Source organism: Dendropsophus ebraccatus, chromosome 1 (genome assembly GCF_027789765.1).
Source record: "Dendropsophus ebraccatus isolate aDenEbr1 chromosome 1, aDenEbr1.pat, whole genome shotgun sequence".
Lineage (NCBI taxonomy): Eukaryota > Metazoa > Chordata > Amphibia > Anura > Hylidae > Dendropsophus > Dendropsophus ebraccatus.
Window position 1 is genome coordinate 136,172,820 of NC_091454.1, and position 23,232 is coordinate 136,196,051.

At 40.1% G+C, this 23,232-nt stretch overlaps 1 protein-coding gene across 2 annotated transcripts in view; it reads right to left on the bottom strand.

The window, feature by feature from the left end:
- Positions 1 to 23,232, bottom strand: part of TNPO3 (transportin 3) — a 33,622-nt gene that overhangs the window by 2,821 nt on the left and 7,569 nt on the right. The window contains exons 5-21 of one of the 2 annotated variants that reach the window (XM_069979452.1): positions 21,117 to 21,260; positions 20,290 to 20,465; positions 15,361 to 15,499; positions 13,838 to 13,984; positions 10,954 to 11,061; positions 10,355 to 10,446; positions 8,960 to 9,099; positions 8,554 to 8,745; positions 5,580 to 5,671; positions 4,570 to 4,646; positions 4,399 to 4,459; positions 4,145 to 4,285; positions 3,531 to 3,647; positions 3,353 to 3,447; positions 2,902 to 3,058; positions 736 to 903; positions 351 to 463 (exon numbers count right to left, since the gene is read on the bottom strand). In XM_069979452.1, the coding sequence (XP_069835553.1) occupies positions 351 to 463; positions 736 to 903; positions 2,902 to 3,058; positions 3,353 to 3,447; positions 3,531 to 3,647; positions 4,145 to 4,285; positions 4,399 to 4,459; positions 4,570 to 4,646; positions 5,580 to 5,671; positions 8,554 to 8,745; positions 8,960 to 9,099; positions 10,355 to 10,446; positions 10,954 to 11,061; positions 13,838 to 13,984; positions 15,361 to 15,499; positions 20,290 to 20,465; positions 21,117 to 21,260 (2,159 nt within the window). Of the gene's footprint in view, positions 1 to 350; positions 464 to 735; positions 904 to 2,901; positions 3,059 to 3,352; positions 3,448 to 3,530; positions 3,648 to 4,144; positions 4,304 to 4,398; positions 4,460 to 4,569; positions 4,647 to 5,579; positions 5,672 to 8,553; positions 8,746 to 8,959; positions 9,100 to 10,354; positions 10,447 to 10,953; positions 11,062 to 13,837; positions 13,985 to 15,360; positions 15,500 to 20,289; positions 20,466 to 21,116; positions 21,261 to 23,232 lie in introns of both variants that reach the window. The other variant, XM_069979446.1, reaches the window with a different exon arrangement.

Consider the following 23,232-nt stretch of genomic DNA (forward strand, 5'->3'; position numbering starts at 1 on the left):
AAAATGCTGGATTCACAGGTCAGAAAGGTCAGTGCAGATCTTGGAAAGTGGTGAGATAAGATTGCAGGATGATGCGCTGTGGAGGGCTGCTATTTCTCCCCTCCGTGCTCACTCATCCTCCCTGGCTTCTCCCCCATCCATAGACCATAAAGGACACAGAAATCCTGCTTCTTCTGCAGTCAGGGGAGAGGTAGGAAACCAGCTTTTTGAGTACAGAAGGAAACTCTTTTACTTAATAACAACTATTATAGAGTTGTACTATTGATATTTATTGATTTCTGCAAAGTGACATTTAAATGACAGTCACACTTTAACACCTGGTGACCATAGCAGCTAGTAATCTGTCTCACCTTGTGACTTGCTTATGGAAGTCTGTTAACTGTTTATGAGTCACTGTGATAGCACCCCCTGACATCTCCTTTGGTAAACTCTTCAACGATGTTTCCAGCCATCTACAAAATGTCTAAAAGGAATAAAAAAAAAATTCACATATTTATCATCAGGTTTAGAAAATGCGAAGCATAGAACCATTACCAAAAATAAATATCCGGAAAAAAAAAAAAGAAACTTGCTCAGTTAGTAAACACTTATATTACAAACTTTTGCCACAAGTCCATCTATAACTTACATTGAAATGCTATATTAACAAATAACTCTCCACACTGATCAAATTAACTTATTCTAGAACTAGTGGACAATCTGAGCAACTAGATTCAGAGTGTGTGTGTTCTTTACCGGCCTATCAAAAATCATGATCTCCCAGACGACTTCAGCCACATCAGGCAAGGTGTAAGGTGGGAGGCAGAAACAGCATGCATGTAGAATCTGACTGATCAGCTGCTGTCCGAACTGGCCCAGCACCTGCTGGATCAGGTCCTTCCGTACCTCAAAGTTTTCTTCATGCTGTGTATGGAGAAAGACAACACAAAATTTTAAAAGGAAAGTTTCCTTGAATGTAAATAAAGCTAAATGTTTGTATGATTTAAAAAAAAACAAAAAAAAAAAAAACCAAGACTAGTATTTCCATTCCCAAAGATCTGTTTCATGTCAGTGAAAAATTCTTGTTTAGGCATTGTACACACTTTATTGCTATACATTTGTATTTTTTTTAAAAGGAAATTTATCACCAACATTTTAGTGTGTGCAGATAGCTGTGGCCATGCTGAATCCATGGATGCTTTTATTATTAAAATTAAAAAAAACAAAAAACAAATTAGCTAATCAGTTCTTATAGTGCACCGGGGGTGGGCCTGAGCTTGTAGTGCTTCTTTACAGCTGCCTGCTCCCTCATGAATATTCACGAGGAGCCCTGCTGCCGACATGGGTCCTGGCACAATGGTAGGACTTCAGGTGTCCGGGACCTATGTCAGCAGCATAGCATTTTCATGAGCAAGCAAGAAACTGTAGTGTTGCAACTAGGACTCATCAGAATATTTGTTTTTAACCCATTTCTCCCGAATGGCACAGCTGATTTACATAAAAAAGCATCCCTGGGTTCAGTATGGCCACAGCTATGTGCACATGCTTAAAAGGTGTTTTTATGTTATGGTATTGATGGATTCCTTTTAACTGACTTCATTTTATTTTAATTGTCATCAAGTGGCTGGCAAATATAACGCAACTTATAAAAGAGACAGAACTCTTTAATATACATTGGCCCAGATGTATTACAAATCAGACACATTTAGCAGATAGTAACCACTGACAACACATTTTGAGGAAAAGCTGAGCTCAGACTAATAAATCCTAATAAATATGGACTTTACATAAGCTTAATATAAACCTACAAACCACTTGAGAAATTTTAATACATACATATTTTCTTTTCTATTAACAGTTTCTTAAACAATCTGTTATCGTTGCAAAACAGGCATTGCCAAAGTTATATGAACACCCGGACCCTTTTTAGGGAAAAAACAGTTTGCAAACTGTTATGTGTACTTCTACTTAAGTTCTACATATATACACAGCTCTGCTGTACCCACACACGCTGATTTTAATAAAAACAAGTTCCTGCCAGGTAGCAAGTGGAAAAGAACAGTACAGTAATAGTTTGCAGCAGTTCTCTCAGTGAACAGGCACGGGGATATATTAGCTGTCACTTTAAGAGGGAGGCACTTTTAGCAAGATTTTTTTTCTTGCTAAAAAGTGCATCTCATAGTCCATTTTGTACGCTAAAAAAGAAAGAAATATACAGCAAATATGCATTATATAGAAAATATAAGTAAAAAATAAACATCTACATAACTAGCTTAACTTAAATCAATAATACAGTTTGCTTTGTAAGTAAGTGATCTGTTGATAATGCTGGAAATGAATAATAAATGTTAAAGACCCACACTATTGTTAACTGCTTCTCAGACAACTCAGAAACATTCTAAATTAGATTTAATGTCACCTATTTAAAATATTACATGTGCCACATGCTTGACTGCCAATACTTGCTTAATAAGACCTGTCGGCAGACTTGACCAAGGATTACGGTAGTTATAACTACAGCAGTTATGCTTCCACTTCCCCCTTATTTGTATTAAGCGCTCTCCATATTGCGCACAAAGCTATTAGCTACTCCAGCGCCCCCTAGGAGGCAATATTGCCCACTTTGGGGATCACCGTTGTAAAGTTTTATTTCTACTACAGGAAAGAAAAGGTAAAGGAAGCTTAAAGTTTAACATGTATTTTATCTAATGTATAGGCAATAATCCTAGTGCTAATCCTAAACTATATTTAGTGTAAAAGACTAGATCTGATCACACCCTTGGCACTAATTGTAAGTTTCCCAAAAAGCCTTAAATTATCAGCATGATTACTGAAGCCACAAACTTTTTTTGATGGAAGCTAAATTTGACAGGAAAAAAAAACAAAACATCCAGCACATGGTAACACACTGTGAAGACTTACATCATTTGCCACCCCAGCATGGACAAGGTCACGGAGAAACTTCATGACACTACAATTGGCATCTCGATGGTCTAGTGCAGTGGCAGCAATAGCCCACTGCAAAACATGCACCAGCACCTGACTGCGCAGCAGGACAATAGGACACCGCTGTATGAACCTAAGGGAGCATATACACAAGATGACCTGGTGAGTGCAAAATAACATTTAGACTGCCTTCATAGTGGCGGTCCAATCCCCAGAATGCCTGGAGATTCTAGTCTTTAGGAAATGTTACCCCCTCTCTATTCGGCTGGGATTCATTCCCACTTTTAATTCAAGTAAGACAAAGAGGACAATTGTTATGCTGAATACAGAGTAAAGTTCCTTAATCCATATGGTGACATTAAAGTTTGAAAGGAAACAATTGATGGTTGGTAATAGGTGGTGAAAGGAAGATGTTACATAGTATTACCTTGTTAAGAGGCGAAACATGTCATCTACTGTATCTGGGTGATTACGAAGCCCATTTGGTTGGTCAAGTAGTTGAAAGGTGGGCACACACAGAGCCTGGTATTACACAAAGCAAATATAAGGAAAGTTCACAGATCAGGGCATAAATATCAACATGGTACACAAAAGAAAAACCTCACCTGCAGCATATCAAGTAACCCTTGCTGACACCCTTCTTCCATTCCATACTCATCTACCAGAATGCTGCCTAGGTAGAGGAAGCATGAGTGTTGATGGATCTGGTACACATTTACCATCTAGTAAGAAAATACAAAATTAACATAATTTAGGTAAAGCATATATGCAAACTACTGCACATGAAGTGACTGAACATGAAACTGCGAAGTCAACAGCATAAACAATCTGATTCTGTAATCTTACACACACACACACACACTATAATATATATATATATATATATATATATATATATATATATATATATATATATAAATATACACACATACATACATACATACATACATACAATACCTAGAAAAACAAAGATATGTGCACCTATTAAAAGCATTAGACAATTCTGGATTAAACTACACCTCCTCTTGAGCACTAGAAAGAAGAGACCCCCTTCTGCCACTATTCCAGACAATGTCATCTTTTAGTTCTGAGATCTCCAAGCTAATAACTGGCATAAAAATTAATTGAAATTTAATGTACACCCCAATTTATTACAAAGTATATAGAACAATGTATATAGTGTGCTCCCTTGCAGCAGCTGTTGGATATCCTATAATACCTGAGTTACAAGAGGTTGCAAGAGAGCAGCTGATCCTTTCCCAACACAGCGCACAGCAAAACGCAGACATCGGCAGCACCGCTCCACAATGCGATTATCTGCACGGTGCTTGTTTAACGTCTCTGACATCACAGGCCATATCTGCGAATAGATGGAATACAATAAGGAAGAGATAAGCACCATGTGCCTCCTCTTTTTCAGGAAACTAGCTTGCATTGCAACAATAAAATAGCATGCACACATTTGGTACTTACTTCTTGGATGACTTTTTGACATGGATGCGTCTGTCCATTTTCCACTGTGGGAGCAGTATGCCTTTATTAAAAAAAAACAAAACCAAAGATAAAACTCCAAGTAACAGTTTCAGTAGAATCCTCTGCCTCAATTTCAAGAAACAAGAATCCACATGTAAATAAATGACTTACCTGAAGATAACTGCCAGTCTATCCAGAAACAGTGTGGGGTCTGAGGATATACCATTGTTAGGATCTTGAGATAGGAGCTATGCAACAGAGGGGAAAAAACAAAAGGCAATTCTTAGTAACTTTTGATATGTTCTCTGATGTAAAAAAAAAAAAAAAAAAAATTACTAATTGCACCAAGCTTCACACCTGAGACCCCCTGTGATCATAAGATATAGCTGGCAGGAGTCAATTAAATACTACTTGTAAGCAACAGTAAGCAAAAAAACAATATACAGTGACTGACAGCCAGTTTGCTTCATTTAGTGTTAGAAGTCTTAGGCTGGGGTTCACATTGAGTTTTTGCAGTCCATTTTTTTCATTAGTTTTCTGCAGAAAACTGATAAAAAAAATGATGTATTGCATTTTGATTAGTTTTTTCATTGACTGCCATTATAAAAAAACAGATCTGTTTTTCTAAAGTACACAAAAAACGTGGTCAACCACCTATATTTTTACTGAGCCAGGTACTTAAATATGTTCTTTTTACCTTTTCTGTTTCTATTTTCTAATAGCAATTTATTTTATTTTGTACATTATTATTAGGGCTGCCACCTTGTCTGAGCTATTTTAACAGAATTTGAGATATGCTTTCCAGCAATCCCCCATGAACCATAGGCAACAAAAGACAGGACCTGTCCCATTGACATAAATGAGAAAGGCCTCCGGGCATGCTCACCAACCTTTATAGAAGCAATTCTACAAAAGGAGGGGGGGGCACAGTGGGAGTAGCAGATATTGTGTGTACCTCTGTGTGTCACTTGTCACTATACTGTCTGCATCCATAAGGAGGGCACTGCTGAGAAACTATCTGTACAGGACACGAAGCCTCAGCTTAGTTTTACGCTTAATGGCCACCAGTTTTCAGGATTATTTTATAACAGAGATAGTAAACGAAGATTTTTTTATATTTATGTTTAACACGAAAAATTCAAAAAGTTCTGTAAAAATAAAAAAAACAAGGATTTTCTTACCTTTTTAAGTGATTCAACCTGGACAGAACACAGCTCACTCAAGCACTCCGAGATCTTATCCAGAGGCAGACGAGTAAGGACTAATGCTGTGCCTACAGAGTACAAAGGCGAGATGGATATGATGAAAATACGTTTTTTTTACCCAAATGTAAATGATGTCCAATACATAATATCTGTATATTCAGTTCATTCTGAAAATGTGACATTTTTTGCAGCAAACTTTTGGCATATGTAATAGTATTCTGATGCACACATTTTTTGATTTTGACGACTCAATTTGCACATACATTTTTTTAGTGAACCTTAGCGCAAAAAAAAAAAGTTTGATTGAATTCAGCAATTTTTTTTGTGAAAGATAGTCATGCCACATAAATCAGTTATTATATGACATTAACTACATGCCTACTTTGGCATAGCGGCTCTGTACCACAATCTGCCCTCCCCAAAACCACTTGTACCATCAGATAGCTGCTTTTAATCCAAGATCTGTCCTGGGGTCCGTTCGGCAGGTGATGCAGTTATTGTCCTAAAAAACTACTTTTACACTTGCAGCCCTGTGTTAAATTGGCATGGCCTAGAGTGTGTGTGCCCAAGCCTTGCACCGTCTCTACGTCCCTCCTTCCCACCCTCCTCATCATTAGGAACGCCACTGGCAGGAGTTTTCCTTTGGTGGATCGGTAAGGCACCTGTGCAGTGTTCACGCAAGGAATAAATAGGAAAAATTCTTCCTGGGGCGTTCCTAATGATGAAAGGTGGGGAGGAGGGACGGGGAGGCGGTGTAAGGCTTGGGCACACACACTCTAGGCCATGACAATTTGACACAGGGCTGCAAGTTTATAAGCTGTTTTTTAGGACAATAACTGAATCACCTGCCAAATGGACCCAGGGCAGATATTGGATTAAAAGCATCTGACGGTACAAGCGGTTTGGGGGGGGGGGGGGGGTCAGATTGTGGGTACACCCTATTACTTTTTTAGTATGTTGCCGGGCTTAGAAGTTAAAATTAAAAAATTCAGATTTTTAAGGGGCCAGTCGCGCTCAGAAGTGGATTTGAGGGGCCTGTATGTAAGAAACACCCATAAATAACCACAAAACTGCACCCATCAAAGTAATCAAAAAAACATTCAGGAAGTTTGTTAACCCAGGAGCCATTGGGTAATGGGCTAGCTCAAAATAGAATTTGCAACTTTGGTAAGAAAAAAACAAAACAAAAAAAACAACAACACATACATATCGTCCGGCACTGAATGGGCAAATTAATTAAACTAATTTGATCAACTAACCCTATGGTGCGTTTACACAGAACGATTATCGTTCAAATTTTCGCAATAACGATCACATTTGAGCGATAATAGGCTTGTGTAAACACAGCGAACAATCAAGCAACGAGCGAGAAATCATTAATTGTGATTTTCAACATGTTCTCAAGTTGTTGTTGGCCGTTCGCTAAAAATTCGCAGATCGGTTTGTGTAAACAGTCTTTCAAAAATTCGCTGTGCGTGAGATGGGCTTAAGCGATCTTAAAAACAATTTTTCTAACGATTTATTCGTCTAAACGCTGATCGTTATAAAAAACCTAACCATTTCTTCAAAATCGGTAAACGATCGATTGGGCGAATTATCGCTCCGTGTAAACGTAGAACTACTGTCTAATGTACAGATGATCTCAAGCCTGAGGTAATAGAAAAGCACCTAGTCCATTCCTAATTACAGGGAAACTAAGAGCAGGTTAGAAATGTTCACACAGGGAAATGGACGCTGAGAATGAAGATAAACTTTAGCTTAATTAATATAAAAAATTGACATTTTAGTGCACAGCCCTCTGTGCACCGATCCACCTGTCTGCATCCTCATGAATACTGGGGTGGCATTCACCATTGCATAGCACCGAATGAATATTCATGAGTAGGTGCAGGCAGTCAGGGCAGATCAGTGCAGGGTACGTTTACACAGACAGATTTCTGAAGCCAAAGCCAGGAACAGACTATTACCAGGAAACAGGTTATAAAGGAAAGACTGAGATTTCTCCTCTTTTGTAATCCATTCCTGGCTTTGGCTTCCAAAATCAATCAGATAAATCTGTCTGTGTAAACCCACCCTGAGGGTCCGGTCCCCAGTGCACCAAATCATCTAATTTATTTAAGAGTTCTGTGCGCTATGGAAACATAATAGCTGTTAGTGTCCTCTTGATAGAATTCACACACCTCACTTGGAACCATAGGATTGGCTCGCCAGCCTGACCACTCAATCTGAAGAACAGTGGGGGCTCGGCTTTATAAAGTACACTTCAGGGGACTTCAGATCCCGGAACTATAAGGGTACGTTCACACCTACAGGATCTGCAGCAGATCTGCAGCAGATTTGATGCTGTGTTCAGTTATTTAAATGAAATCTGCTGCAGAAAATCAGCTGCAGATCCTGTAGGTGTGAACGCACCATAAATGTCAATTTAGCCATATGAATTTCATGCATCATCTATAGTTTTTACCATACTGTGCATGATGACTTTCTCATCAGGTATGCATAAAACTATGTAGAATAAATACAATTGGAATATTACACTCATGTTTCAAATATTTCTTTCTTCAGGGGCGAGCAGCTTAAAATAAACATGAATATACTTGACAGCATAAGGTGATCTTTCATTTTTCATGCCTTAAAGGGGTTTTCTGACATTTAAAAATTTCCCTACCACATGGGATTGCGATAAAAGAAGCCGCCAAGCTATACTCACCAATGTGAACCACATCAAGTCCATTACTGCTACCCTTGTTCTCCCAGCCAGTCTTTGTTCATATGGCTGCAGGGATGAATTGCCGGTATACCCACTGCAACCAATCACTGGTTTTAGTGGGTATACAGGCATGAAACTGCTGCAACCACGTAACCCAAGACCACAGCATAATACTAATCTTTGCTGAACATTTGTGAAATAACTTATCAAAAGGTGAAAAATGGCCCAATAACGTCTAACCTTTTAAAAGTCCCACAGAAGCCTCGGGTGGCAGAGTAAAGGAGTCCAAGGATTTTGCAATCCCCAGCAGTCCAGTAAAGTGCTGTGCCATGTGGTCTCTACACACTGAGCAAATATTCTGAATGGCTTTGGCAGAGGGGGAAGCCAAGGTTGGCTGACACAAGCCTTTCATTAGGTAAGTTAACACAGCATCTACAATGAGAAATGTATTTCAGATGGTTAAAGTCTAAGACATTAAAAAATAGGCATTAATGCAAGCTTTGTAAGAATACTTAGTTATTGGCATTAAAATATAAAACTAGAATAAGCAACCCAAGAACAGACATAGATTTATTATTAAAGTATAAGCTATACAGCAACACAAGGACGTGCATAGATATCATAAACTTTAGGTTCAAAGACTCACCAAGAAACTGAGGGTTTCTGTCAACTACTTCACTCATTTCCCCTACTAGTTCGATGCTGGTATACCGCACAGCAATATGCACTGATTCAGGAAGCCTAACCACACCTTCCAACACCTCTATTAAAGTTGGGTTTCTCTCCCTGTAAGAATAATAAAGAAATTACGCTATGAGGGACAAAGCAGACTAACAAGGAGAATCTAGAAAAAATATATCATCTTTAGGCAAATTCTAAGCTGCACTGCTTTTTTTATTCATTTAAGATTACCTAGCTATTCATCTAAATCAGTGATTTTCAACCTTTTTTGAGCCGCGGCACACTTTTTATACTTAAAAAATCCCGGGGCACACCACCAACCAAAATGGCACAAAATGACACTAAAACAGTACATATTATACATATAGTTAATAATATAGATTCTAAATGTATTTATACTCACTCAGTGTGAAACCTGGGCCTGTTTTCTTCTCCCCCTGTGCTTCTCTCCACCATACTTCTCCCCCCTACTTCTCTCTTGTGCTTCTCTCCACCATACTTCTCCCCCCTGCTTCTCTCCTGTGCTTCTCTTCACCATACTTCTCCCCCCTGCTTCTCTCCTGTGCTTCTTTCCCCCATGCTTCTCTCCTGTGCTTCTCTCCACCATACTTCTCCCCCCTGCTTCTCTTCACCATACTTCTCCCCCCTGCTTCTCTCCTGTGCTTCTTTCCCCCATGCTTCTCTCCTGTGCTTCTTTCCACCATACTTCTCCCCCCTGCTTCTCTCCTGTGCTTCTCTCCTGTGCTTCTTTCCCCCATGCTTCTCTCCTGTGCTTCTTTCCACCATACTTCTCCCCCCTGCTTCTCTCCTGTGCTTCTCTCCCCCATCCCCATGTTTCTCTCCCCCCTGCTTCTCTCCCCTGTTTCTCTCCCATCCCCAGGTTTCTCTCCCCCATTGTTTTCTCCTGTTTCACAGGGGCACCATAGTTTGGGAAACTTTCCCCGCGGCACACCCGAACATGTGTCGCACTGGTTGAAAATCATTGATCTAAATGATGCTGCCTCCCCCCTTCCATTTGTATGTTACTCCACAAGACTTTATTACTAGAGAGGAGCGAACCTCAAGCATGCTCGAGCCCATCCGAACCATATCGTTCGGCATTTGATTAGCGGGGGCTGCTGAAGTTGGATAAAGCCCTAAGGCTATGTGGAAAACATGGATACAGCCAATGACTATATGCATGTTTTCCAGACAACCTTAGAGCTTTATCCAACTTCAGCAGCTAATCAAATGCCGAACGATCGGGTTTGGATGAACTCGAGCATGCTCGAGGTTAGCTCATCTCTATTTATTACCCTTTAAACTGCATGCTAGATTTCATCTATTTTTTTTTATATTTTTCATGCACTGGAATACTTACGGATCTATACTTTTGGCAATGGAAGCCATGATGAACAATACGGCCTCCGTGACTTCCCATGGTGGATTACTGTCTTTTAAGGTAGAATACAACTGTAGATAAAAGCAACACATAGGGAAGGATTTATTTAAGCGATTTGTAAGTGTTTGGGGGTAAGGGGACAGTTATCGGTAATGTACTGGTTGAAGTTTCCTTGTTATTCTTATATTGTTACTTAGTATTAGTGGGGAACAGGGCATATTGTGGTTCTTTTAATGGAAAATATTTATTAAAGGAACCTCTATAGACTCAAAGGTAACACAGGAATTTTCAAGCCTTTCCCCTCCTATCAAGCGAAGCTAAACAAAACCCCTCAGCACTGAGAATAGAAAATAAGGGAACAAGGCCCCATTTCTGACTACAAGGGCAACTAATGAGGACAGTAAAAGGGTGTGGGCAGTAAACACTTAAGGGATGGAGGGCAAGGTTTTGGATTACATAACAGGAAAGTTTGCAAAAATTAGTGCTAGTGGGAAGCACACATTGTCAGTAATTTATATGTAAGACCTTTTGCTCTATGATCACATAAACAATGGCTTCCAGGAATTATACAAACGCACCTGAGCAAAACACTCCACAGAGCCCACCAGAAAGATCAGATCCTTTACCAAGTCAGACACTCTCATACGAAATTCTCCAAAATCATCTGTGTCCTCAGGAACCCCCTCCTGAGAAGAAAAAGCAAAACAAAAATAATTACTTTATAAGGAAGGTAAAGGGATTTTACAGCACTTTCATAGGAAGGTCATTCATAACCTGAAAAATCCATCTACCTGCCAAATAGCAGCAATACTAAAATGTATTTTGTAGTATTGTTTAGCCTGGAGTTGGTCAACCTTTTTTTTGCCAAGGACAACACTGTCATTGTTTTTAAAGTGGAATAACACGTCTGTGACTAAGGTGAATTGTGCAAATAGAATCATGTACTAAACCCTTTGGGAGGTTAACACTATGTATACTTGTTTACATAGCACTGTAGAACTTGTACATCGCACATTCCTGTTTCATTTTCCTGCTACAAAATAATAAAAAAAAAAAAACCTAAACAAAAATACTTTGTGTCACAGTGCTCTGGCAGTCCAGTTTTTTCTCAATTTCCATATATTTCCCGGGCATTGTTTTTGAAAGAATGAGGGTTGTTTATTTAACAGCAATACTGTGAGGTACATACATTTAAAGGAGAAGTCCAGTGAAAATTTTTATTAAATTTTATTATTAAAATATTGTATTGCCCCCCAAAAGTTAAACAAATCCCCAATATACACTTATCACGGGAAATGCTTATAAAGTGCTTTTTTCCCTGCACTTACTACTGCATCAAGGCTTCACTTCCTGGATAAAATGGTGATGTCACGACCCGACTCCCAGAGCTGTGCGGGCTGTGGCTGCTGGAGAGGTTGATGGCAAAGGGATGCTTAATGTCCCTCCAGTGCCCTGTGTCCCCCTCCCATCATCCTCTCCTTCAACCACAGCCTGCACAGCTCTGGGAGTCGGGTTGTGACATTACCATTTTATCCAGGAAGTGAAGCCTTGATGTAGTACTAAGGGTCCTATTCCACAGGCCGAGGAGGGCCCGATCAATGATGTAAACGAGCGGCGATCTGCTAGATCGCCACTCGTTTACTGGGCCCATTCCACGGCCCGATGATCGTTGAGCATGCAAATTAGTTAAATTAGACAAATGTGGGATGTACGTGCCACATTTGTCTAATTTAACTAATTTGCATGCCATGACGTATAGAGCGTGGATTGGTCCATCTTGGCTTTTAATCTCATTGTTTTTCTCATTTTTATATGTGACCATGATTAAACGCGGCAGTGCGAAACGCGTTGGTTTTAATGAATTTTTGTTAATTAAAAGTTATGTTTTAATCTTATCTTCATGATCCGGTAGTGCTGACCTACCTACAACTCACCTATCAGTTCCTCAGCACTCTTTGGCCTACTTACAAATGATTTTACTTCAGAGTTTTGAGAAGGATGGGTTGGAGGTGACAGAGTCCCTTTAAGCATTTGGCCTTTACAATTTGTTTTGCTGGGGAGACCAACCAAAGCTACTACTCTTTGTTTTGATCATGTAAATGCCAAACTCACTACTAACATGAGCATCTAAAAGGGTTAAATGGTAAAGATGAGAGCTCTCTAATCTCAGTGATTGCTTTGGAAGGCTAGCTATCAATCAGATCAAGTTATGCATGTGTCACAATGGGAGGGTGGGAGGAGAACGCTTCTATTTAGCAAACTAATAACACCCCGCATAGGAATGGGAGAAGAGAGATTGCTTACCTCTCCCCGTGCCCGCGATGCACTGCTGGACCGGCTCCAGAACCCCTGCCAGAATGCATCCCCCCATCCCCCCCAAGGTTGTGATGTCACGACTCAAGAGAAAATGCTAGTCCCAGCTGATGGACACCCACTGACTGGCTGAGCAGGCTGTCGATAAACCAGGTTGTGCTGTCAGCAGCTCAGGATATCCCAGAGCTTTGCGGGGGTCCCGGAGCTGCCATGCATTGCTGTTAAGGCACACGGGGAGAGGAGAGTTAACATTGTTTGTCATGTCCCCCTTGTGCCCTGCCATTTATGAAAAAAATTTTTGCTGGACTCCTTTAATTTAAATTAAGGTTGGAGATTCCAAGCTAGATGTTAGTTGTTTGATTGTTGCCTTCATACACCCGGAAAGATAATCGATTAGATTCAAACTTCAAATGTGTGGGATTCTTGTGGGTTATTTATCATGTCTGTGTGAGTCACCATGCAAAGACCAGTGAGCAATTTTTATCACTACTTCTGGAAAACTTATTAGTAATACAGGTTCTATCAATGCGCTCTGTATTATCCATTTGCCCAGCTCCAGCAATCTCCAAAGACATGCAGCAAATGAGCTGCTATGGTTCTATCAAGCATGGCAGGGGCTGAAGTAGCAGCAGAGCAGGTCATGGTTAGCTATCGCAGTCTAGGGTAACGGTTGGGTTATAATGCTTAGTTCAGGTTGCTGGTGGCTCCTTCAGTAACCACCTGGTAGAGCATATGGATGCAAAGGAATGATTCTGTACGCCAAAGACCATACCTGATCGCAGAGAAATAACTTGACATTATGGGGCCTCTTTTCAGCTGCCTTTTCAGGCACGGACATAAAGAGACACCGTTACAGAGGAAGTATGGCTCTTCTTCCAACAAGCTAAACACATACAGGACATGGCAGTACTTAAAGTATAAAATTTTGTCAACAGCAGAGACACTGTCCCATCTCTAGCTCAGCATCATGTGGAGTCCTTTTAGTTGTACATCACATTTAAGGCCATACTTTTGCATGCTGACCACAAATCATCTATGGCTGGCTAAACATACATTGAAAATACAACACATGTAACACCGAACATTTGTCAGACTTTTAAATGGCAATGCATCATGTGTAAAAATAAATGACCTAAAAACAGCACTTACATGATCTGGGTCGAGTTGACAGTGTCGAGCCAAAGCATGCAGAAGCCTCTGTATGTACGGTTTGAAGATGCTGTGGAGCACAGCATCATTTATTTTGTAAAGATGTTCACCCAGTCTATACCAAAAGTTGAATGAGATTTCAACTACCTGCAGGACAAAAAAAAAAAAAGAATGCTAAACCAATTACTTTCACAAAGAGTGATCTATCCAGCCTTTCCTAGATCTAAACCTAAAGGGGGTGGCCATTGTGTTTCACAAATTGGGTAGAAACATTGTTTTGTGCCACTTAATAACTAATAATAACTGGGTGTTATTAAGATCAGTTCTTATAACTACCTGCTAGTGGTACTATCCCTTTGTCAGTACAGTCATCCCCAATGTTGATCCCATCCTATGGCTGCAGGGGAGGGATGTGTGGCCAGACAGGTTTATCAGCAGCTTCCATTGCAATACCCAATATGGGACAACAGCTTATGCAAAGTGTTTAAAGTGTCTGGTCACACACCCCTAAGAGGATACTATTAAGAGTTATCAGTACCAATGCTAAGAACTAGAGTTGAGCGAACCTCGAGCATGCTCGGGCCCATCCGAACCCGAACATTCGGCATTTGATTAGCAGTGGCTGCTGAACTTGGATAAAGCCCTAAGGCTATGTAGAAAACATGGATATAGTCATTGGCTGTATCCATGTTTTCCAGACAACCTTAGAGCTTTATCCAAGTTCAGCAGCCCCCGCTAATCAAATGCCGAACGATCAGGTTCGGGATGGGCTCGAGCATGCTCGAGGTTCGCTCATCTCTACTAAGAACTATATATCAGTAAAGGGCACATACTGGTTCTAACACATTTGTGAAAAGATGCAAAGTGTCCTTTTAATGTTATCACATTATTTAGAACCATGGCCCTACTAAGTTACCAGTCATGAACAGTCAGCTAATGACCACCAAACAGAAAACTATTTAGGTGTTAAGAGGACTATCAGACTGACCATTACAGATTAATTCTGTCAAATTATTAACATAGGCCTGAAATTACATTTATAATGTACGAGCTGTATAAAAGGAATATTCCCATAATATAAAGTGACAACAAATCCCAAAATATGCTAGAACTTTATGAAATCAAGTGAATGGGAGAGCTGCACTTACAGACCACATAATATTCTAAAATTTACTATCCCTTCAGGTGGGAATAATGCAACACTCAGCTGAAGACTACATACATATAACAACGCACCGCATAGTTCATGAGGGAAAACACATGTTGTAAGCGGGCTGGGTGGGTATACAAGGTGTACAATAGGATGCCTGCACACATATCCCTTATTGCCGTCATGGGTACAGGGGGTGATTTATCCTAGTTAGAAAAAGGGAGGATTATAGTCTTTTGTGCTATGGTTGGCAGTATTTCTGAAACTGCAGTTTATGAAGTGGACCTGTGGGACCTGCGGCTCCATCATAGCAGGACATTGGATTTCAGGTGGGAAAACCCTTTTAATACCAGGACTTTCCAGGCTTAACTACCTCATATTGTGGGTGCCCCGCACAAATCAGGAGAAGATCCAACGTTCGTAGGTCACCTAGCTCATGACCTGGAGTAGAAACAATCTTCTCTAGAAAGGTTTCACACAATTCTGTAAACATCCTGCAATAATTCAACACCCTGAAACATAAAATAGGAGACAGACAATTACATAAATAAAATGAATCCAACTAAGACTCCAAAGGTGAAACATGGCTATATTTCCGTGAGCATCTTAAATCAGTATACGTAAACCAAAACCAGAAATGGGTGCTAAACATGGAAGAAATGCAAATCTTCCCTTTCCAGTTTTTCTTTGTAAGGGATACAGCCTGAGAATCCCAATTACAGTGTACAGAAATGCTGGATCTAATTTAAACCCAAATACTAAGTTCCCTTTTCACCCGGGTCCCAGTAATATAACCTAGCCTGAACAGAAGCTACATTCCTGAATGATTGATGTGCTGTGTGTGCTTTGGAAGGATCATGTGGCCTGCTCCTTATGTCATCTGTGCCATGTACATCTAAGGTTCTATCTACTCCTCAGACCCTCAAGACAGTGCAAAGAAAAAGAGGGGGGGGGGTACATTTAATACACTTGACAAGCAACAGACGCAGCAATCTTGTTATAGCCAACACAGAATAAAAATAATAAAGATCACAATTTAGTGGTGACTACCATCTCTGCTGAATAGCTCTTGTAAATATTATATTAGTCACACTCACTCAGTGATCTAAATATGCTGGGTGACATTATAAAAACAGTAAAGTAAAAAAAAAAAATCTACACGACAAGGCAACTAATAATGTTTAAGGGCAAGTTCACACTGAGGAATAAGCGCTGAATTTCAGCGCTGATTCCTCACTGAAAATTCCACCTAAAAATATAGTGCAGAGCCGAATTCCATTAAGTTCAATAGAATTTGCACTCAGCAGTTCACACAGCAGAATTTCCGCAGCGGATCTGCTTTCCGACAGAAAAATTAACATGCGGAATTCCACGAGAACACTTTCCTCACTGATTCCGCAGTGTGATTGAGTGACAGCACTGATGAGAGGAGTATGCACTGCTTGGCTCAGATTAGGTATCAAATTTCATGTGTAACCTTCTTTACATACCACCAAAGTGTCTGACTTATAGCATGTTATATGAAACTTGTGTCATGAGAGTGCATTCACAAGTACAGGATCTGCAGCAGATATCAATGTAACTAAATGACTGAATACAGCATCAAATCTGCTGCAGATCCTGTATGTGTGAATATACCCTTACAGAGAAAATGTATTGTGTGTGCACCATTCATAATTCCTGTCAAATGTTATGAAAGATTATGTCCTTTCACAGCAGCTTAGGCGTACACTTGTTCCTGTTTTCTGACCACATGAAACTGCTGATCACACAAAAGATTAGAGGAGGTCTTTTCTCACTTCCATTCTAAAACGGGATGAATGAGACCTAATGCCATCAGCCAGTATAATATGGAAGCAGACAAATGAACAGGGCTTAAGAATACCCTGAGTCAGCAGGCAGACAACACTAAATCAAACAGATCTTTCCAGGTTATCATTCTTATGTATTAGTTTACATAAAAGACTAAGTGAAACCAAAACACTATCTGAAACGTTAGACATGAATAATCTCATCATGACTGCCATATACTGCAAAAGCAACATTTTTTAGTAACATTTTGTAGCTCAGCTGATACACAGTAGTTCATAGAGATGGGGCTATTACAATGTAATGTACGAATGCAGCATGATGCATGAATTTAAAGTCATGTAAGGCCATTCCTACTGGATGATGCCGATAAGCTAATGGACAACTTTCCCCTTATGTTTACTGCTAGCTGAAATAAGGCTCAGACATGTTAAACACCAACATGTTTAATCCTTTTTACCACACAAGACACAAGTCCTTTAAGTTCACTAGCCGCTTTCATTCTGGCAGTAAATATGTACGCAGGGGGCTTCAATATTCACCACAGATCACTTATTCTGACCAAGTGTTTGGCTAACAGGTTTGAAAGGCAGACTATGCACCAGATAACAAAGAGTGGTCAGCACTCACAACAAAAAAGTCCCTTTAGATGGAATGTGGTGTTCTTATTATGGCTGTATGCCTCTCCACGAGCACGCGAGAAAAAAACATTATCATTGTAGGGCATGGACAGGGAATAGTCCCCCCTTATATTTTGGGTGACGACTTCTTAATTCATGGGTCGTCTTGGGACCTCCTGACAGAGAATAGTCCCCCCTTATATTTTGGGTGACGACTTCTTAATTCATGGGTCGTCTCGGGACCTCCTGACAGAGAGCCATGAATAAGGGCAAGAGAGCCCGAAACGCGTCGGCCTTTTAAACATTATACAATAAAGGTTTAAAAGTAATCAAGCGAGCTGGAGAGTCCTTTCGTGCTTATACCTATGCACCAGATAGTGAATGATTGGCATGCTTGCTATATCAGTGGTCTAGGGGGATAGGACTCAGGGAATTGCCAGGATTGGGCATGACCAATATCATTTATTGGTTTTCCATAAGGGAGGGGAAATGTCAAGCTACATTAGAGTGTTACAGAAGCAGCAGGGTTTTTTTGGCCCTGGCAACAAGCTTGCATGTATACGAACCTTGGCTGATTGTATTCCCGCTGCACAGCGCTATTCAATGTTCCAAACGCCATTCAGGTCCTGCTGGTGCCCAAGTGGCTTTCCCTCTGACTATCCCAATTCTATAATGCTTTTGCAAAGCTGAAAGTCACTGCCCTTTATGCTTCTCCGAGAATTCTTTTAGAGATGCATATAAGACAGTGACTTCTGGTCTCTGTAGACTCAAGACAGTCAGAGAAGTAGTGACATAGCCTCCAGTGGCACCTGAATGGCATTGGAACACAGGAATAACGCTGCACTGCAGGAACGCACTCAGCTTGCTACCGGTGGAGAAATAAAAAACTTCTTTAACCAATCCAGCTCAACTGTACACAGTTTAGCCAATTGTTAATCCAATGTAAATGACCAGATTTAACATAGTATTAAACTGTGTGGCCTTGGATCAAAAATACTCTGATCAGATACACAAAAATTTAGATATGCATGGGATGTATGCAACCTTACACAAAATTATCAAAAAACAAAAGGCTTTGTGAAAACACCCCACAAATAGATGAACAGAAGTTATTTTGTTATTTTAGTTAACAGCATATGTTTTAGCAGATAAAGTACAGAATGAGATAAAAACAGAATGACACCAGAGAAACACTCTGGCATCATTTCCTAGGTCAATGTAAATCTTGTTCACTGTTATCTTCCAATCTTCCACACTTTTTTTTTTTCTTTAAGTAAATCCTATTTATTTTGCCTGTTTGTAGCAGTTCTGTCACAGGGAATGGTTTCTGTTCCTGCTTATTTATTCTGATGTACACTTAATATTTTTAAGGTATATTGCATAGAGATCACCTTGTGACCATTTTACATATTCTTTAGTCTACCCAAATGTTTTCCTTTTATTACCTTCCCATCCTGTTTATACTTGCACCAAATTTTACACACACGACTGAGAACAGCCAACATGTTTTGTTACATTCTAAGTAGGATTTCTTTTTTTTTATCATTCTTTCCATTGTCTTTAATGTAAACTCTGGTTGGGGTTGTACTTTCTTTTATAAATGGTTACTGTCATTAACGGTCACTGCAAGAGAGCCTGGACTATGTACATGCATCCTAAGCCTGTCTAACTGTGGCTGAACATTATATAAACACTTCCCTTTTACCTCTGACCACCCATAAGGCTGTGTTTCAATATGTTTTCGGAATGCGTTCCAATCGAAGTGGAAAGCACGTCCCCCATTCCCCCACCAATAGCCATACAATGTAGAGAGGATTATCACCGAAACATTGCATGGCTATTGAAAGAGAAAAGAGAACCATGATTGGAAAGCAATCCTAACACACATGCGCATCTTATCCCCAGCATTTCACCGCTTAGACAAGAGCAGCTTTCATGATGTACATCCTTCCTTGCTACTTCCAAGGCTACTTTCGAGATATAAATCCTTCCTTGCCTACCCCCCCTCCCCCCTCCATTTAAGGCAGTGCAGAAATGGTTGGTAAAACTACAATAACTGACAACAGACCAACAATCTTCTGTTTTGACAGCAAACTAATTTGCATTTTTAGACAAATAAACATTTTAAACTCAATCTTTTTTTCTGTTTACTTAATCTGGAAAAACCCAGGCCCTTAAAGTAAAACAGTTCTGTCTTATTTCTGATTTGTGCAATTGCTATAAGGTAAAAAAGCTGAATAGACTATTAACTTTATGGATAGGCTATCAATTTTATAAATGTGCAGACCCAATGGCGACACTAAAAGATTGCACTGCCCTGGATAGGTCCCATGTCAGCTGAGTTCCATACTTGAGCCTTATTAACTAGAATATGGCTTGGGCATAGAACTCTGTCAATATGTATCCAGACAAATGCCTTCTTCCATTTCTCCCAAACATGAACCATTTTAAGGCTGTGTTTACACACACAGATAATTAACCGATTTATCCATTATTTCTGAAGCCGAAGCAGAATGGATTTGAAGAGAGGAGAAATCTCAGTATTTCCTTTATGACCTGTTTTCTGTTTATAGTTTGTTCCTGGCTTTGGCTTCAATGAGCTGTCAGATAAATCGGTCAATTGTGTGTAAATGCAGCCTAAGGCACACCTCCAGTTTGACTGCAGAGACATTGGGTTAATGTAAAACTAAAACAAGAGAAAAGTTGCCCATACTAACCAAATTCTAGATATAATTTCTGTAAAAGAAACGGTATTGTTTAAGTTTCTGCTTTAATTTTTTTCTAAGAAGCACACACAGGAAGAACATGGTGAACTTTCTATAACTCCTTCACCAAGTTAACACCCATTCTTCTACTATTTTCCTATGTCTTACTTGTCCATGTCCTCTCGAGCCACTGCCATGTGATAAGCTGGTTCGAGGGTGAGCACTCCTTGGAAGAGCTGTGTTCCCAGGTTCAGGTGGGTCTCAACATTTTCAATAGCATACAGGGCAGAACAGACACAGTCAGAAGCAGCTTCATGCAGATTGGAAGGGGTCTGGTCCTGTTGCTGCAAACACAAAACACCTTATGTAGCCATACAAACAGGCAGCAATAAAAGAGGAAACCTGACATTTTTAAAATGGCTATTGAAATGTATAATGAAAATTTTAACAATGAGTGGAAGCAGTAAGGGGCAAAACTCCTCCTCTACGGCCACCGCCTTAGTGACTATGCAACAATGATTAAAAAAAAGCACTGCAAGTGTAGCAGAGATTGACAGTTATTGCACAGTATTTTGGTCAGTATTTTTCAACCAAAACCAGGAGTGGATTGAAAACACAGGAAGGCTATGTTCTCACACTGTTAAAATTAAGTGAATGGTCGCCATTTAATAGCAATTAATGGCCGTTATTTTAAAAGAACGGCTGTTTTAAAATAGCAGCAATTATTTTTCATTAAATGGTTGCCATCCACTCAATTTTAACAGTGTGTGAGCATAGCCTTTCTGTGTTTTCAATCTACTCCTGCTTTTGGTGGAAAAATACTGACCAAAAATACTGTGTGAGAATATAGCCTAAAAGGTTTATATGAGGGACATTTAGTTCCTTAGCAAAATGGTTTACTGCCAGCAGGCTGTATAAAGCTTTAAAAACAGCAGTACAGAATCCCACACAATAGGAGTTTGTTTAGGTATCTACACAAATTTGACAAATCTTACCAGGACCTGGAAGAGGAGCAGCAAAAGTCGATTGTTTGCCATAAAATTGCTGTCTAGGACGCCCAAATTAAACCAACTGCCCAAACATTTAAATGTTTTTATCAGCGTTTTTTCATTGCCAGAAGATTTCTCTACGCAGTTCATCTAAACGACAAAATGAGAAGACCATTATCATGCAGAACATTTATCTTATATGTATAAGCTGTAACAAGGTTTGCTAACCACTGTCTGAAGTGAGAATAATTTTAAAGACAAAAAAGTAACAATAGTTTAACTATACTGAAGTAGAGAAAGGAAAGATATGTAAACTTCAGGGTCACATAACAAATTATGACTTTGCTGAAGGCCATTTGCAGAGTTTTAAGATTGCATTTTCCCTTGAAATCTGTAGGGCCAAAGAAGCGATGCTGAGCCACAGCATGCATGCCTCTTTCCACCCTGTCTTGACCGCCTGATGTACTGAGCTGAGCCTCCAGGCCGGTACATCAATGAATCAAGGCAGGGAGGGATGGGGAGGAGGCATGCATGCTGTGGCTCAGTTTCGACTCTGTGGCACTTCAGCTATCAAGTAAAAATGAAATGGTCATAACAAATGGTTATCAGCAAAAGGCATAATATGTTTTATCTCCCTATCAACTATCTGCCTGTCTGTAGCTCTGTACCTAGTATGGACCTGACAGATTCCCTTTAATTTCTCCCCCAAAACAAGACTGGATACCAGCATGTCCAGGGTTAGAAAAGGCAAAACAATTTTCTTGAAAAACAGCACCACCTGTCTCCAGTTTGTGCGTGATATTACAAGTCAGCTCCATTCACTGCAAAACCACAACCAAACTGAGGACAAGAGTGGGGCTGTTTCTGGAAGAAAGCAGCCATGGTTTCCTATGTCTGGAGAACTTCTTTAACCCCTTCAAGACAGAGCCCTTTGATGCACAAAAGTCCAGGTCAGATAAATGCAATGTTCCTCCCCACCTTCTAAGAGCCATAGCACTTTTATTTTTACACCTACAGGGCTGGTTGGGGTGTAATTTTTTGCGCCATCATCTCTAGTTTTTCTTAATATCATATTGGTGTAAGAAAAAAATTTTGATAGCTTTTTATTAATTTTTTTGTGATATATAAAATATTAGCAATCCTGGTGCATTTTTTTCCCTTACGTTTGCGCCATTCACCGTGCGGGAACAATAATGTTATATTTGAATAGATCAGACTATTCCGCACGCTACGATATGTAATATGTTTATTTATATTTTTATAATGAACAAGGGGGTCTTTAAAAATGGAACCAATCACGCCAAATATGCCCCTAATGATAAGGAAACATGCTGGTACATCACCCAGCACGCTACCCAAACATGCCCCTGTACCCTCCTTTATTACACCGTAATCTTACTTTTCCGAAGTCCTGTGCTGTATGGTAATAAGCTCTAAGTAGTCAAGGTGGGCTGAACTAGTCACGGTCCTGGGCAGTTTTGAGCACTGTAATCACTTCCAGAGGGACGTGATTCAAAGACCTGTGCTCCGCTGACGTCACCCGGGGCTTGCGTTCCACCTCGGCGGCGCTGCAACGTTTTCAGCACGCCGCGCATGCACAGTATGACAGGGTCTTCTTGCACTGCACTGCGTCTGTGCGGCGCGCTGAAGACATTGCAGCGCAGCAGACGAGAACCGCAGGCCCGGGACGTGGAACGCAAGCCCCATGTGACGTCAGCGGAGCGCAGGTTTTAAATCAAGTCCCTTTTGGCATTATTACAGAGCTCCAAACCGCCCAGGACCTTGCCTAGTTATGCCCAGGACCGTGACTAGTTCAGCCCACCATGACTACTTAGAGCTAATTACCATACAGCGCGGGACTTCGGAAAAGTAAGATTACGGTGTAATCAAGGAGGGCACAGAGGGTACAGGGGCATGTTTGGAAAGTGTGCTGTGTGATGTACAAGCACATTTCCTTATCATTAGGGGCATATTTGGCGTGATTGGTTCCCTTTAAACTTTTATTGGGAGGGGGTTTATAAGGGTTTTTTTAATGCTTTTAAAAACTTTATTACATTTATTTTTTTTTACACTTTAATTCACTGTAAAATATGCAATCATTAGATTGCATATCCTGATCTAT